The sequence below is a fragment of the Curcuma longa genome, unplaced genomic scaffold, assembly GCF_044706935.1.
Source record: "Curcuma longa cultivar G26 ecotype Majalengka, Jawa Barat unplaced genomic scaffold, ITB_CL_G26_1.1 contig_19354, whole genome shotgun sequence".
Taxonomy (NCBI): Eukaryota; Viridiplantae; Streptophyta; class Magnoliopsida; order Zingiberales; family Zingiberaceae; genus Curcuma; species Curcuma longa.
In genome coordinates this window covers 67,993-83,123 of record NW_027431074.1, presented here as the reverse complement: position 1 = coordinate 83,123, position 15,131 = coordinate 67,993, and the positions used below count along the sequence as shown (strand labels likewise).

Below are 15,131 nucleotides of genomic sequence, written 5' to 3'. Positions count from 1 at the left end.
AATCGAACCATCGTTGTGTTGAGCAGAAGAAGGTCATGAGGAAGACTAAGCGTTTCTCTCCCTCTAAATATTGATGCAATAGGGAAACATCTCAAATCAACATAGGTGGTCCTCCAAATCAAAAGATCTATTATATTCACCAATCTACAGTGTGAAAGTGACTCAACAGTTCCTCCGCTATGATGTCTTCATAAAAGGGGGTGTCTCGTTGAACTGATTTTTCTTTCTTGGCTCGTCTTCTCCCTAGAATCTCCCAAAATGATTTTTAGACTATTGATTTCCTAGATTGCTCCTCTTGATGAGCCAAAGTCCTCCCGATTCTCTTAAGAATGGATAATTTATGGAGAATTATTGTCAAAGGATCTCTTCTACAATGATTGACACTAACCGACTCAGAACCTCCATATTGAAGGGAGGGGCAGTCAATTCTAGGGAATGCAATGGGACCCCTTCCTTAGACAACATATCCTCTTTCTTCATGACTTCTTTAAGCATCTTCCATCTCAACGTCTCAACTTGGATTTCCCTCAAACAGTGCCAAAATGATCTGACTGAAATCGAAATGGATTGATGAAGGGCGAAGAGTTCTAATAGGTTGGTGATACTACAGAATGATGAGTTGATGGCGAGGAAGAGGTTGACTCATGGACGGGGATTAGAATGACCTCCGGACTGTTAATATCTTGTACTCAGAAGAAAAGAGTTAGAATGGGGCCGAGGTTGCTTGATCATAAAGTTTCATAATGATTGTAATCACTGCACCCAAAAAATTTTGTTAGTACTCTCTTTCCTTCATGTAACAATTCAACTTTTCCTGAATATTTTTCAACATACAGGCCCACACAACCGCTCTACAATACAACGTATGTATCATGAAACTAAGTCCTTAGCTAACTACATACATAACAGATCCACATGACCACAACCACATATACAACACATGCATCAACTACAACCACAACTACACAACAACTATGAAACAACGAAAATCTCAAAGCACATCGATAGTGCTCACAACAACATCAAACAACAACTCCACCACGAAGCCAAAACATAGAATATCACAAGACTAAAATCATAAAACTGCGCAAATACGCACAAAACTCTACAAACCACACATCGAAAATACAAACCAAAAACCATCCACACAAAGAAACCAAAGAACTCCTCTTGCTGTGAGATGGGGGCAGTCCAACAGAACTCCAAGCTTCAATATAATATCCTAATCTGCTACCTGAGGAGACAGAAAAACTCCAGGGTCTGGGTGGTGAGTATAAAATACTCAGTGGGTACTAAAATGAAAGTGCACAACATATATATATCAAATGGATATCAAAGGTATACAGTCTCAACAAATGATACATAATGAAAAAGGTCAATATACAACATAACAGGTAATAGGAATTATGCAAATGTAAACAATGCATGTAATGTCACACCCTGCAACAATCATATATCAAATAAATGCAACAAACAAGTGCAACAACCATAAATGCAGTAACAACTACCAACAACTACATGCACACATGCAACACACATCAACGGCAATATGCATGGTCACTGTCGGCTCGCCACCCCTAGACACTCACACAATGAACTGGGGTGCACGACAGGACAACTGCACACACTCCAATAACAGACCACTACACGTGAGTAGGGAGCGGGAAAAATATCTCAAGAGAGCTATCTAGCTACCTGGTCACTGTCTGCACTCAACATCCTCAAACACTCACACAATAAACTGAGGCGCACAACAGGAATCAACCACTCCAACAACAGACCAACTACACCCGATGGAGAGGGGCAGTATCCCAAGAGAGCTATCTAGCTAGTCCTGGTAGCACCCACACAATGCTATAATGCTCTCACTGTACCACTATCAACAATGATCTAGTGAGAGTGAACAACAACAACATGTTATAATGCATGTTCAATTCAACAGATAACTACTATATCTACCAAGATGTATTCAACATTAATCATGATAGGTCATCACAAATGAACAACAGTTAATGAGACTGCTAAGAGACAATTAGATCATAATAAGGTCAACAGTAAGTATCAAGCAATGAATGCAATAAGGATAACAACAGGATAATTATGCACTACGAAAAGACCTGTATTGAATAAGTACAGGAGTACCCACCTAATTGACGACTCATCGCAATAAGAATCCCTAAATACAACCGGATCCACAAGTCAAGATCCTGCAATTTATAAAATAAAACATCCTCTAAATATAATATTCTATTAAATTTCCATCAAAGAAAATTCTAGCGGATTTTAAGGTTAATCTAATCCAATTAAACTTTAATTAACTCAAGTTAGCCTAAACTGGATCAACTATGGATCAACACAAACCAATCCAACAGATCCAAAGGTTTAGCACTAACTTACCCAATTAAATCAAATTAACATAACTTGGTTAATTTAATTTAAGATAACCTCATTCCTATTTAGCTCAATCCTCACTTAATCACTCGGATCCAATTCATCAAGACAAGACCGGATCAAACACATTAAACTCATGGTTCCACCCAATTCCAACATAAATCAACCATCCAACTAATTTCCCAATAGCACAACACCTCCAACAGAACACACACCAACCCTAATTCCAATAGAACAACACCCAACCAAAACAACCTCTTCCACACGACTACGAACAATACAACAGAACATAACCAACAAATCCCAAATCCCACACAAATTCAGAACCCAATTCCAAACAATTCGCAAAATCAATTAATCCCACAACCCTGGTTCCACCGAACAGAAACACCACCCTATTCTACCATATATCAGAAACTTGAGAGAAGGTTTAGTGTTCACAAATCTTCCCGAGCAAGCCACCAATCCTAACGGCCCCAAAAGTCCCAACAGAAAACCCTAAATCAAGAAAACAAATCTTAATCAACTTATTTGTTTGCTCACTGGCGAAGGAGACAGCGGCCGAACCCTACTCCTCAGGCGAACGGCTTGAGGAAGAAGAGAGGCGACGCTGGTCGGATCTCTACTCACGGCCAGGGGACGACGATGGCGACCTTGCACGGATAAGAGGCCAAGAACGCTGGTGCGCGCACAAGGAAGAAGAAGAATTGCGCCAACAACATCGATCCTCTGGTTTTTCTGTGCTTCTCGATTTTCCGGCTGACCCCAAACAAAGAAGATAGATGGTCGTTCTTCGAGAGGGATGGCGCGCGGTGTTTTCTCCACGCGAGCAACAACAACAGGGGACGACAGTTGAGGATTTCAGATCAGGCGGCGGCGTCGGATCACGGTAGGCGGCATCAGATCGCGGCAAGCGGCGTTGGATCGCGGCAGGCAGCGGCGGACGTCAGGCGACAGCTGTGTAGAGGGGAAATTGCGGGCGCGGCGCGGCGCGACGCAGCATACATTTATCGTGCGATTCCAGGTTTCCATCTTCGCCCGAGGCATACTGCTTTTGGTTATGACACAGCAGACTTAGACTTGCAGGAGAATTTCAGCTAAATCGATTTAAAAATCTAAGGTTTTACGGTAACAATCGAACTAGTTATTATAGCGAACCAGGTTCAATCTTGGTTCGCTTGGTTCATTAACTAAATAACCTCTGATTTGATCCAAATTAATTTTGTTCAATTCGTCTTTGTAAGATGAATCTTTCCATCCCTTTTATTTTATCAAAATCTTTTCCATCATGAACCAAACCAAGTTGGTTCAATTTGATTTAAAACCTAATCGTTTGGTTCACTAACCAAATGACCTCTGATTTGACCTAGGTCGATTTCGTTGATTTCGTCTTCGCAAGACGAGTTCCATTCTCCCCCACTAGCTGAATTTCTCGTATCCATTTAATATCTAATGGGTTTCAGCTTTAATGATTTACGTGTTTAAACTAATTCCAGATCCGACCCATTAACCTAAATGGCTCGGCTAATTTAAGTTTCAACCCACTCAATCCAACCCAACTAAAACTCAGTCTTTAATTGGTTAGTCCTAACCATAAAATTTCTAGTATCTTACACTTAACTTCAAGGTGCTCAGGCGATTGAGCATTCAGGCTTAGGTTCTCGGGTCCTTAGGCATTTAGCACTTAAGCGTATGGCTCGAACGCTTTACCACTCAAGAGTATAACCTACTCGGGCGCTCGGGTGCTTAAGAGCACAGTCCACTCGGACGCTCAAGAGCTTGAGAGTGCACCCACTTGGGCGCTCAACCCTTTGTGCTTGGAAGATCAATGTCAACCACTTCGGCAATTCGACAAATCAATTAAGCATGATGGCATGACTAACTCGAGATTAGACTATGCAGGTGCATCCTGTTGACCTTGTTCGGATTGAATACTATGGTATCAATGTACTATAGAGAGGAGAAAAGTAATAATTAGATGATGTTCAATGAGTTGGCCAATAGATACAATGTCCATTGAAAGTTTAGGAACCAAAAAGGCATTGGAAATATCCAAGGATTGAATAGTTCCTAATGAGATGACAATTATAACGTTTCCACTAGTAGTTTGTATTTTAGGAGGAATAGGCCGTGGTGATGTATTTGCAAAAAAAAAAAAATGAAGGGCATGTGATTTGATGTGCCAAAATTAAAATATCATTTACCGAACATGAGAAGACTGTCAAACATATGAGAGATAAAAGTGTTACATATCGACAATGTCTACTTAATATTTTTAAACATCAAATGGGGTTAGAGATGTTTCATTCATCTTTAAGGATTAGGGAAACTAAGGAGCAGGTTGAGACAGTTGAAGATCAAGGGAAATTCAAAGTGCTTCAGTTGGAGTTGTCAGGCTTTGGTGGATGGCTTTGGTAGGAGAAGCGGCGTCTGGCAAGAGGAGGGCAATCCGAGCCAGGAGCAACATCTAGCAGGAGGAGAAGCTTTTAGCTGAGAAGCAGCTTCGGAGATCTAGCGCAGACAACAGCAAATGGCATGTAAGAAATACTAGTTTTACTAATTTAAGCTCGGCTAACATTGATTAGCACATTTTTATGATCTAAAAGCATCCGACAGAGGGCATTGGAATTTCCTAACAGCCTTACAGGGTTCAAAGACCATACCTTGCCCTTTCATGTTGCAATTCTCTGATAAATCACTCTCTTAGATTTCGATAGCTTTTGGATGGATTTTAGCCCAAATAAGATGCTATCAAACTCATAGATGATTTTTTTTTCTTGCCATTTCAAACTTCCATTTCATGTATTTAGCATTTAAATTTAAGTTTTTCCAATTCAACCTTAACACACATCAATCGGTATATTTTTTTTTATTTTATACTAAAAACACATTGAGAGGACATTGTGATTGTTTCTTCGATTCCGCATCAAAATTCTATTTCATGTTACAACTTTTTTTTATATGTTGGAAATGTTTTTATTTGCTTCAAACTGTCCATTTTAATAATTGACTTTGTCAATTTATCTGCACTCATCGATTGAAAATATATATTCAAAGGCACCAGAAAAAGTGAATCGACATTTAATTCTAAGATTTAATCATCACTTCAGAATTCCATTTCATATTAGCACTTTCTTGTAAATCATTATGTTAGATATAAATGGCTTTTGATTTGGACTCGAATACAAATAAGCTAGTTTCAGCTAGAAATAAATTGTAGTCATTATTGTAACATCAGGTGGTCAAAGCCTTTCCGAAACATTTAGTTGATCCAAACAGAAAGTGTCACTAGTTTCACACTACTAACATAAGTGTACAGGATACAATCAAGCATAAAGATACACAAGAATAAAAGAAATAACAAAATAAATTTGCAGTGATACTTCGAGGTGAGGCACAAGACTGTAAACACACTCACAAGCGAGAAGCGACACACAATGATATTGCACAGTATAGCGATTAGAGATGCACACAATCACAAAGCCACTTGGTTACAAATGTTGAGGTTGTTTCAAAATCACTTGCTCAACGATGGAATCAAGCATGTGATCAACTGCTCCAGATCTCATGTTCTGTTTTGTCAGCAAATTAAAGAAATGCAGTGAGTTGTATGAGATAGCGTCTAAGAAATAGGATACACAAATATGGATTTTGATACTATAAACCGTGAATAAGTAGAGAATGTCATAAAATCAGCAACAAAGAATACAATGAAATCAGCAACAATTATACCAGTTTGAAGAAAAAAAAAAAGGAAATGAAGACCTATATGTGGGCATTTCATTTGTTATTGCAGATCCTTCTAACTAAATACGAGGGCGTCCTAATGTTTCTCCTGTTTATATAAACAGGACCGGGTCAGAGTAAACATGGAACCAGATGTGGACGCCAATGGCTGATGCATTTGAATCCTTGGAGAAGTTCCAATTCAATCAAATTTTGGGCCAGTTCAACTGGAAAAATCACCAAACCAACAAGACTGCTGATTCATCCTTTGGTTTGTTTAAAAAGTACAGGTTTTCGCAACACTGGCAGAAGACCAAACGATTGGCTAGCTAGATAGACACTATGGTCACTACACAGAGGGATTTCTTTATTCACCCTGCAATCAGAGCAAAGCAAAAGTTATAATTCTGGCTTTTGGTTGTGATTAGAGCAAAAGCTACAACTTATTAGTATTTCTCTGAACAAAGTGTAAAGCTGGAGAAAAAAATTTGTTGTATACAACAACAACAAACAAATTTTATCTCACATATCGACTATATAAATCCTCCTATACTATTAGGCTCTATCTCTTACTATATTATCATCTCTATTTAAATAAATTTTATATTATTTTATCATTGTTAATATTTAATGTGCACATTTATCATAGTTTCAGATCGCCTAACTAGAATACTTATTAGTAGTCTAAGTATATGCCCGTATCATCTTAAATGCATCTCTCAAAATTTTTCCTTAATAGATACAATCCCAACTTTCTCTCTAATGTTCTCATTTCTTATATGTTCATCCTTTTATATCCGCACATCCACCTTAACATCCTCATCTTTGTGACTCTCATCTTCTATTCGTGTGTTTGAATCATAGTCCAACATTCAGCTCCATATAACATAGCAAGTCTAACCGTCGTTTTCTAAAACTTTCTTTTAAATTCTAAAGGTATTTTACAATCACAAAAAACACCCAACACTCTCCTCCATTTCAATCATCATGTTTATATTCTATGTAAGGTATCTCTCTCAATCCTTTCATTTTTTTGCAAAAATAATCATAAATACTTAAAGCTCTCAATTATAAAATTATAGGTAACTCATCATATCCTAACTTTATTGTATGCATTACAATAAATTGTACAAGTTACAATGTGTAAATATAGATTACATATCTGAAGAAGCCTTGTAGATCAATTCATAAGACTATCCATAAACAAGACCAATTCTTAGTCCTTGCCTATAATTGGTTGTGCACACCAATTCACAAGATTCTATTCATTAACACAAAGTACCATGAATACAATGGTACAAGCTAGAGAAATATGCATTTCTCGGTCTAGAAATAGAGCTTTTATCGCCAAATTCCGTTGAAGAAATGACAATATTTGCTATTTGTCATTGTTGTGTCACGCCGATGAGCTAGGAATTTCAGGGCTTGTTATAGTTACTATTATTGTTGAGAAGATGACAAATCATACAAATAAAGGATAATTGAGAACCAAGCAAAGAAAGCAGGTGCTGAGACAGTTTAAAACTGAATCAGCAAATAACCATGAATCTAAATACAACAACAATTTTTATCATAATATTCTATATAACAATAGCACGAGGTCCCAGAGTTAAAAACATGCTTTTAGCGATAAAAGACAAAAATTTCTTCTACATTTTTTAATTGAATCATCCACCAAGCTTGTAGCACATAGTAGAATTGCATTAAAAGCAAGTATGATCTACTAAAATGAATCTGTCTTCAAAAAAGTTTAGATAAGTGAAGATAGGCATTTTTCTCCAAAGGCTTGTCCAAGCTGGAGACTTATTAAGTCTTTCAAAAGATAATTAAAGAAAAAAAAACTACAGCCAGAGTTCAGAACACTAATTGAACTTCCATAAAAGTCCAGAACTGAAGTTTAAGCTTTTGTGGTCCTACATGTTTACTATAGTATATATTCAGCAAGTGGAAGATCAAGATGGAAACGAGATAATCAAATTCAGGTAGGAGGAAAAAATAATAAAACAATCCCATCTTAAGAGCAAAACACATGTGAATAGTACGTACAGAACATAGTTCATGGAACAAATCAGGATAGAATTGCTGACCAAACTCCATTCCTTTGCAACACTAGGTTCCAATTTACTCCTACCTTGTCCTTGGACCAATGGACCACACTTCTCTCTTTAGACGTCAATGGTGAGATATGATGGGTAATCGACAGACCAGTCTTCCCTCTACCCTCATCTCTTTGTGTTTGTGGATCGCTATACCACTCTATCCTTTTCTCTCTTGTCCTGTCAACAATGGTAAGAGAACACTGCAGGGATTTTTATTATTTAGGTATTAATGTGTTATTTGTTTTTAAACATGAATCTGTTTGGATCTCCATTATTTACTTATATTAAAAGTTTAAAACAACTATGATCGAGCTTGATCAGTCAATTATTGATTTAGGCAATTCTTTGTTTTCCGGTGTAGTGTTTTCTAAATGGGAAAACTTATGCTGTTTAGGTGGGTCAACACTCTTCTTCGTCCAACATGGGCAAGAGAGAGAGACATCTTTGCTTGGATGGGCTCAGCTGGAAGGAACATTCCCTAGATTCTACAATGGCAGGTTCAAGAGGTGTGGATGAGAAGGAACTAGAGCACCTGCAAAGGCTGAGATCCAGAATTAGCTCAGTTCCTCATACAGTCCAACCAAGGAGCATTGCAAGCACATCAATGTCTACAAGAATAATGTAAAACTAGCCAACAGCAGCTCAGCTTGAATCTTCAAAAAAAAATTAAATATCAATGACTACAAGGGAGAACAATGTTTCTAACTGATTTTTTCTTAAATCCTCCTGAAATTACCTGTGTAAACTACTGGCTAGGGTTTGAATTGATAAGGGTTAGAAAACTTGGGGTTGGTGAAAAATATAGTAATTACAAGGGGTAAAGAAATTTTTCACTGTGATTTATTGTTTCCTATCATGTCGACAGTTCTGCAAAGGTTAAGGAGCCAGATGTATAGAACAAAATCAACCAAAAGAGACAGATTATCTTCATCATACCAGCATAGATTTTTGGAAGGGGCAATAATGTCAAATTATTGTGAGATATAACTGTATTATAATTTACATGTTATATCAATCAAATTTTTAATAAATAATAAATCCAGATTATTTATGTAGACTTACTAATTAGTACTGCATTATTATTATATTTTTCTAAGAAAATCATCATGTTGTAATATTCAATAGTATAGGGTTTAGTTAGGTTCTTAGATACATCCAAATTGAACTCTATTAAAAGGAATCAGAGTTTTATGCCAGAGCCAGTATTAATTGAGAGTTTACCATCTTATTTATTCATCTACCATAAGCCCTCTCGATCAACAGTGGGAGAGAGATAGGTTAGGCACCAAGTTTAGTGAGTAGAAACAAGATTGAATGACAATCCTTGAGCTCATTATAAATCTCAAGCTATGACAATGCCAAGAGATTCAAGTTGGAATTCAGCAAAATGACAGATACTATCTCCAATGCAAGTTTACAAGGGATCAGCAAGAATTAGGTAGATCAGTTTTCTAAAAACAAACTGTTTTGAACAAATTTAAATTTCGTGAAATTTCAACTGGTTTCATCTAATTTTCTAGTTAAACCTGACTCAATTTTAGGTAATTTCTTTGAATATTTTGTTTCTTTCTAACCTTACTACATCAATCTTCGTGAGACACACAACTTCTTGGTAAAGATCAGATAGGCATTTGCCACTGCTGATCCAACTTAGGTAACTCATATCAGTATCGACAAACTTTGATAACCATGCCTTAAATATTTACTTCATCAAAATCTATGTACTAAGAATAATTGTGATGTGTTTCATATTTTTGCAGAAAATTGCAATAAGAAAAGGTAAACATCTCAGATGAGCAACACAATAATAACTTCGCCAACTAGGAAACATAAAAACTCAATCTATATGGTAGATGACATCTAGCTTATGAAAAGATGACATAATAAAGTAGTACTGGAGGTGTGAGATCTGAGACTTACAATATTAACTTCATGAATAAGTAATGAGATTCTGAATGTGCATGTGTAGTTGATTGCATCAAAGTATAGGAATGACTGATTCTAATTTCTTCGTTTACCTGTCTATTCTCTCCTCTCATTGTCCTATAACACTCAACTATAGTATATTGACGTTTCAATCATATACCTTGATGTTCACCTTATTTGTTAATTGTAGCTGCTGGTTTATAGTTGTAGCTGTAGTTGAACATTCCCTATGGTAGCTAGTTGATGAAACACTAGTATGTTTGGTTGATGCTCGTGTTCTGATTTTTGTTGTGACTGCTTTGCCCTAGTTATAGTCACAGTTACATAACTTTTGATATATGCAATGCATCATGCATAGGTGAACTTCAGTTCACTCCATGTTATCATTTTTCAAAAAAAGAAAAAATTGTTCATCTATTCTAAATGAATGCCTTATTCATCTCAATCCTATTTTTTAATTTTCTCTCCAGGGTGTTTCTACCTATGATATTCTTCAACCAAATAAAACAAAGAAAAAAGAGCTATGAAATGATTCGTATAAAAGAAACAATACTAAAAATGTGAATGTGGAGACATACACAACAACCTTCATAGCCAAAGAACTATTTCTAGTTACCTGATATTATCCTTTGAGCCGATAAGAACATCAAGCAATCCGCAACAATTCAAGCATGAAACTCGATGTTCTGCCACAGGTGCTGTAGTGGGCTACCAATATGCATCCACACATCAGTATGTTAACCATAATCATGGAGCATAAAAATAGGTCAACAGGGCGTAAACTCACCTCAAGGGGCATACTATCGGGTGGGAGCTCGCCACTATCGCGAGGCAATTCCATTGAAACAGGAGTTTCTTCCAAAATGGTTACTGATTTCGCTTCAACCTCATGCGACAATGAGTGGATCTCCAGGGAAGTCTCCATGGTCTCTGCAGCAGCCTCAGCAGCTTCAATAGTCTCCTGTTCCAAAGGAACCGGGGCATCGGTCAGAACCACCGACGCCACAGCCACTGCCGATGATTCCTCCAAGTCCACCACAGATTTATCAACGTCAACTAACTCTACGCTAATAGCTTCGACCTCGGCCAACACGGGAGCCAGCACCTCTTCCACCTGAGCACCGTTATTAGCTAGTGACTCCTTGCCCTCTTTCTGTTCCTCCTCATCGCTGCTACTGCTGCTGCTGCTGCTTTTCTCCTTAGTGTCGCGGTCATTGTCTAGCGGTTCGTGAGAGAAATAAAAGATTGATTTTTCCCCCCAAGGAGAAGGCTAAAAATTGTTTTGAAAAAGTAAACAAGGTAGCGATCTGGTTGCTGCAAAAGGGAGATGGAAACCTGGAGAAACGATGGGGTTATCATCCGGTGGGTGGGCGAGGCGCTGTTCTGTGAGCTCCTCCCCGCCCTTCCTCCGAGCAGCTTTCTTCTTCTTCTTGGCACCAGATGGCATGGCTGCTTTCAGATCTGGAATGAACGAGAGAAATGGGGGAATGATCAGTACAAACAGTGCGTTGGCTGGGCAAAGCTGGAGGGTAGCTTTGAGTGTTGTCGCCTTCACAGATGGATTAGCGAAGGTGGGAGTCAATCAGCTCTCGAAAAGTCGCTTGGCTTGATGACCCAGATGCGACGCGGAGCCTACTTTTACGGATTTAATCTCCGCCGTTCGTCGAACGGTCAGGATTAAATCTCCAATATTATGCGGCTGTAAGATGCCTGTTTTTAAAAAACATAACAGGTACAAAGTCATCAGATAAAAATTAAAGAAATGTCTTTGTTTTCTTTATTGAAAATGTCAAAGAAAATTAATTTATTTTATCTAAGAACAATCTCATTCCATCCTAAAGCTCTTCTTATAAAATAGCATAATTATCCTCAAATATACTATTCATTAATGATCCAATTTTAAATTTAAATTCCAAACCAATCGAACGAAATTAAAATCAATTATTTTTTTAAAAAAAATATCAGACTGGATGCACTCCTTCGAATTCTCTTTACTGTCTTAAAATTTATCCAAAATCTCTCGCTCGCCCATCCTATCTCATTTTTGTCGATCAACTCCATCACACTGCCTATCTATCATTTCCTCAACTTTTTCTCTATCGACATTTTCAATTTGATCAACTTAGAGTTTCTCCTCATGTACCGTCTAACTTATCATCTCTCAAGCTTTAGGATTTGTCTAAAGCTATTAGACATAAAAGAAAAAAACTTTAATCTCACCCTTTTAATTTCTTGATTTTTAATTTTCATTATTTTCATAATATGTTTACATTGTCGAAGTTACAATTCCACGTTATAGCAACTATGGACTGTAGTTACTACAACATGAATATTGTATGAATAAGTTAAGTTCAAATCGTAGCAATTATAAAATCATAGTTATTACAACATGAATGTTAGATGATGAACAGATCAAGTCTCTATTATAGTAGCTATGAAGCTGTATCTGCTATAATATTATAGCAACTATAGTTTTATAACTGTTACAATGTAGATGTTAAGTGAATAAGTCAATTTTGTGTTGTAGTAGTTATAAAATCATAACTGTTATAACATTGTAATAGTTATAATTTCATAGTTGTTATAACATGTATATTATGTGAAAATTAAAAACTAAGAATAAAATTTTTTGCGTCTAATAGTTTTAGATAAACCTTAAAGCTCCAAAGATGACAAGTTAAGCGGTACATGAGGAGAAACTCTAAGTTGATCCTTGGGGGTGGCCGGCCCGGTCAATCTCATGGACTCAATCCTTGGGGGTGGCCGGTCCGGTCCCACGGAAGTTTCCCATCGACCACCAGGGTAAATCGGGAAGCGCATACGGCGGCCAATCCAGATGCCCAGCATCCTTTGATTGCGTTCCCTATTTGAAAGAAAATTCTTGCAAATACGCCATAACTGGGGATCGAACTGCGGGTCCCTGGATCACAACCCGGATGTCCTACCGTTGCATCAAATACACCGTAGCTTTTACCAATAAGACAATATATCCTCTACATTAATAGATGTCTATTTATGGCAAAGGGATGTTGGCTATCAGACATGTCGTTACAAAATAAAGACCTATCTTTTTGGTCGACACTTTCAAATACAAACTGACAGTAGAGCCTTAAGTTCCTCCTAGACAAATGTATCTCTAACATGGATTAAGAGAAATGAATCAAGAGGCTCTTGGGATATGATTATAAAATCATTTACAAGAAAGGAACAAAGAATACAATAAGTGATGTTTTATCTCATCTTTCTAATCAAATGGAATTTGTTGCTATATCTTTAGTAACTTACAAGAACTTGGACAATATAAAAAGAAAGCTAAAGAAAAATTCAACTGCCTAAGTTCTCATTCAAAGCATACTACAAAATTCATCACTAGAACTCCACTATTCTTGGGATGGAGAAATTTTGTGATGTAAAGATAGAAGCTTCCTTCTAAAGAGTAATATTAGAGGAATTTCATTCTTTATCAATTGTTGGGCATTCAGGCTTCTTGTGTAAGCCTTGCGCATGTATAAATGAATTTCAAAAGCCTTTTATTGGAAAGGAATGAAAAAAAGATTAAAAAATTATTGTTGAATGTAATGTATGTCAAAGAAATAAAGGAGAAAATATATTAAGATCAGGTCTTCTTCAACCCTTTCCCATACTCGAACAAATATGGACAAACATTTCCATAGATTTTGTAGATGATTTACCAACATCATAAGGATGAACCATTATGATGGTAACCATTGATCACCTCAGAAAATATGCTCATTGTGTCTGTTATCACATCCTTATACAGCTGCCCCGCATTGCTCAAGCATTTGTTGGTCATACAATCAAGCTACATGAGCTTCCAAGATCTATTGTCACCGACAAAGATCTAGTATTCACTACAAGAATAATATTATATAATGATGGGTTTAAATTTTTATTTCTATTTTAAATAGCGATAGAATTAAATGTCCATCGCTAAAATAGTGATGGAATTTTAATTCCCTCATTATTTTTGAAATTTTAGAGTTTTCGATTAAATTCCCCCCTCCGGCAAATCTTTGGACCTCTCCTCTCCAATTTTCGGCGTTCCCCTTCTTTGCGATCTTCAACGTTCTTCTCCTTTCTGAGCTCCGATACACACCTCTTCTCCTCTTTGATCTCAGACATGTATCCCATCGAGACACAATATCGATCCTCTCCTCTCTCCTTCCCTCTCTAGTGCGAGCTCGGACAGGGCAAGCTCAGCCTAACCCTATTTCTAGCAGGGCCTTGGCTAGGGCGAGCTCGACTGGTCACGAGCTGAGGCTCAATCTCATCCCTAGTCAGTAGCTCACCAGTTGCAAGATGAGGCCTAACCTCAACCCTAGCCGCGAGCTAAGGCTCGACCTGACATCAGTCTTGGTCGCAAGCTTAATTTGAGCTCAAAGTGAGGTCTCAGTTGGCCACGACCTTTGCCCAACCCTGGCCACAAGGTAGGTAGGCTACCGCGAGCATGGTCAATGACAAACATATCCGACCGTGAGCTTGGCTCCGCCGCCACCATTGTTTTGGTTTCTGGTTGAGGTTTACACATGGCTCACTTAGTTTAAGTTTTAAATTCTATCTTGTTTTTTGAGTTCCTATATGTTGCAATTGGAGTTGATAGTCTTGGTTTTGACTTGAGAATCTGATCAGAAGGTAAGTTCAAACTTTGAGGTTTTCATTTGACACACAAGTAAGCTTTTGCTCAACTCAATAATAAGTTTAAATTTTTTTGCTATTTCTTGGATGTTTTTGTTACATCGTGCTTTGGTATTTGGAATACAACTTACTGTAGGTTTCAATGATTTAATTAAACTTTAAATTTTAACTATTTACATGTTTATTTTTACCTGCTTAATAATGTTACAAATTTATTTAGCTTAGCTTAGCTTTACATGCATGTTTAGCTTAGCCTTACACATTTATTAATGTTGCAAATTTATTTCTCTTTATGTAACAATGTATATGAATAAGGTTTGGATGCACAATAGG

At 37.2% G+C, this 15,131-nt stretch overlaps 1 protein-coding gene across 1 annotated transcript; it reads right to left on the bottom strand.

Moving 5' to 3' along the window:
• Positions 1 to 5,742: 5,742 nt before the first annotated feature.
• LOC141817120 (uncharacterized) lies at positions 5,743 to 11,699 on the bottom strand. The gene is made up of 4 exons (XM_074704798.1): positions 11,478 to 11,699; positions 10,930 to 11,360; positions 10,759 to 10,850; positions 5,743 to 5,963 (listed from the first exon to the last, which is right to left on the bottom strand). Exons 1-4 carry the CDS (start codon positions 11,587 to 11,589, stop codon positions 5,957 to 5,959), a joined length of 642 nt encoding a protein of 213 aa, XP_074560899.1. The 5' UTR covers positions 11,590 to 11,699; the 3' UTR covers positions 5,743 to 5,956.
• Positions 11,700 to 15,131: the final 3,432 nt, after the last annotated feature.

Coding starts and splice junctions, on each gene's coding strand:
- LOC141817120 (XM_074704798.1), bottom strand. CDS start 11,589: ATGCCATCTGGTGCCAAGAAGAAGAAGAAAGCTGCTCGGAGGAAGGGC. Junction 11,361..11,477: donor TAACCCCATCGTTTCTCCAG/GTTTCCATCTCC, acceptor ACGAACCGCTAG/ACAATGACCGCGACACTAAG. Junction 10,851..10,929: donor CCGATAGTATGCCCCTTGAG/GTGAGTTTACGC, acceptor GCATATTGGTAG/CCCACTACAGCACCTGTGGC.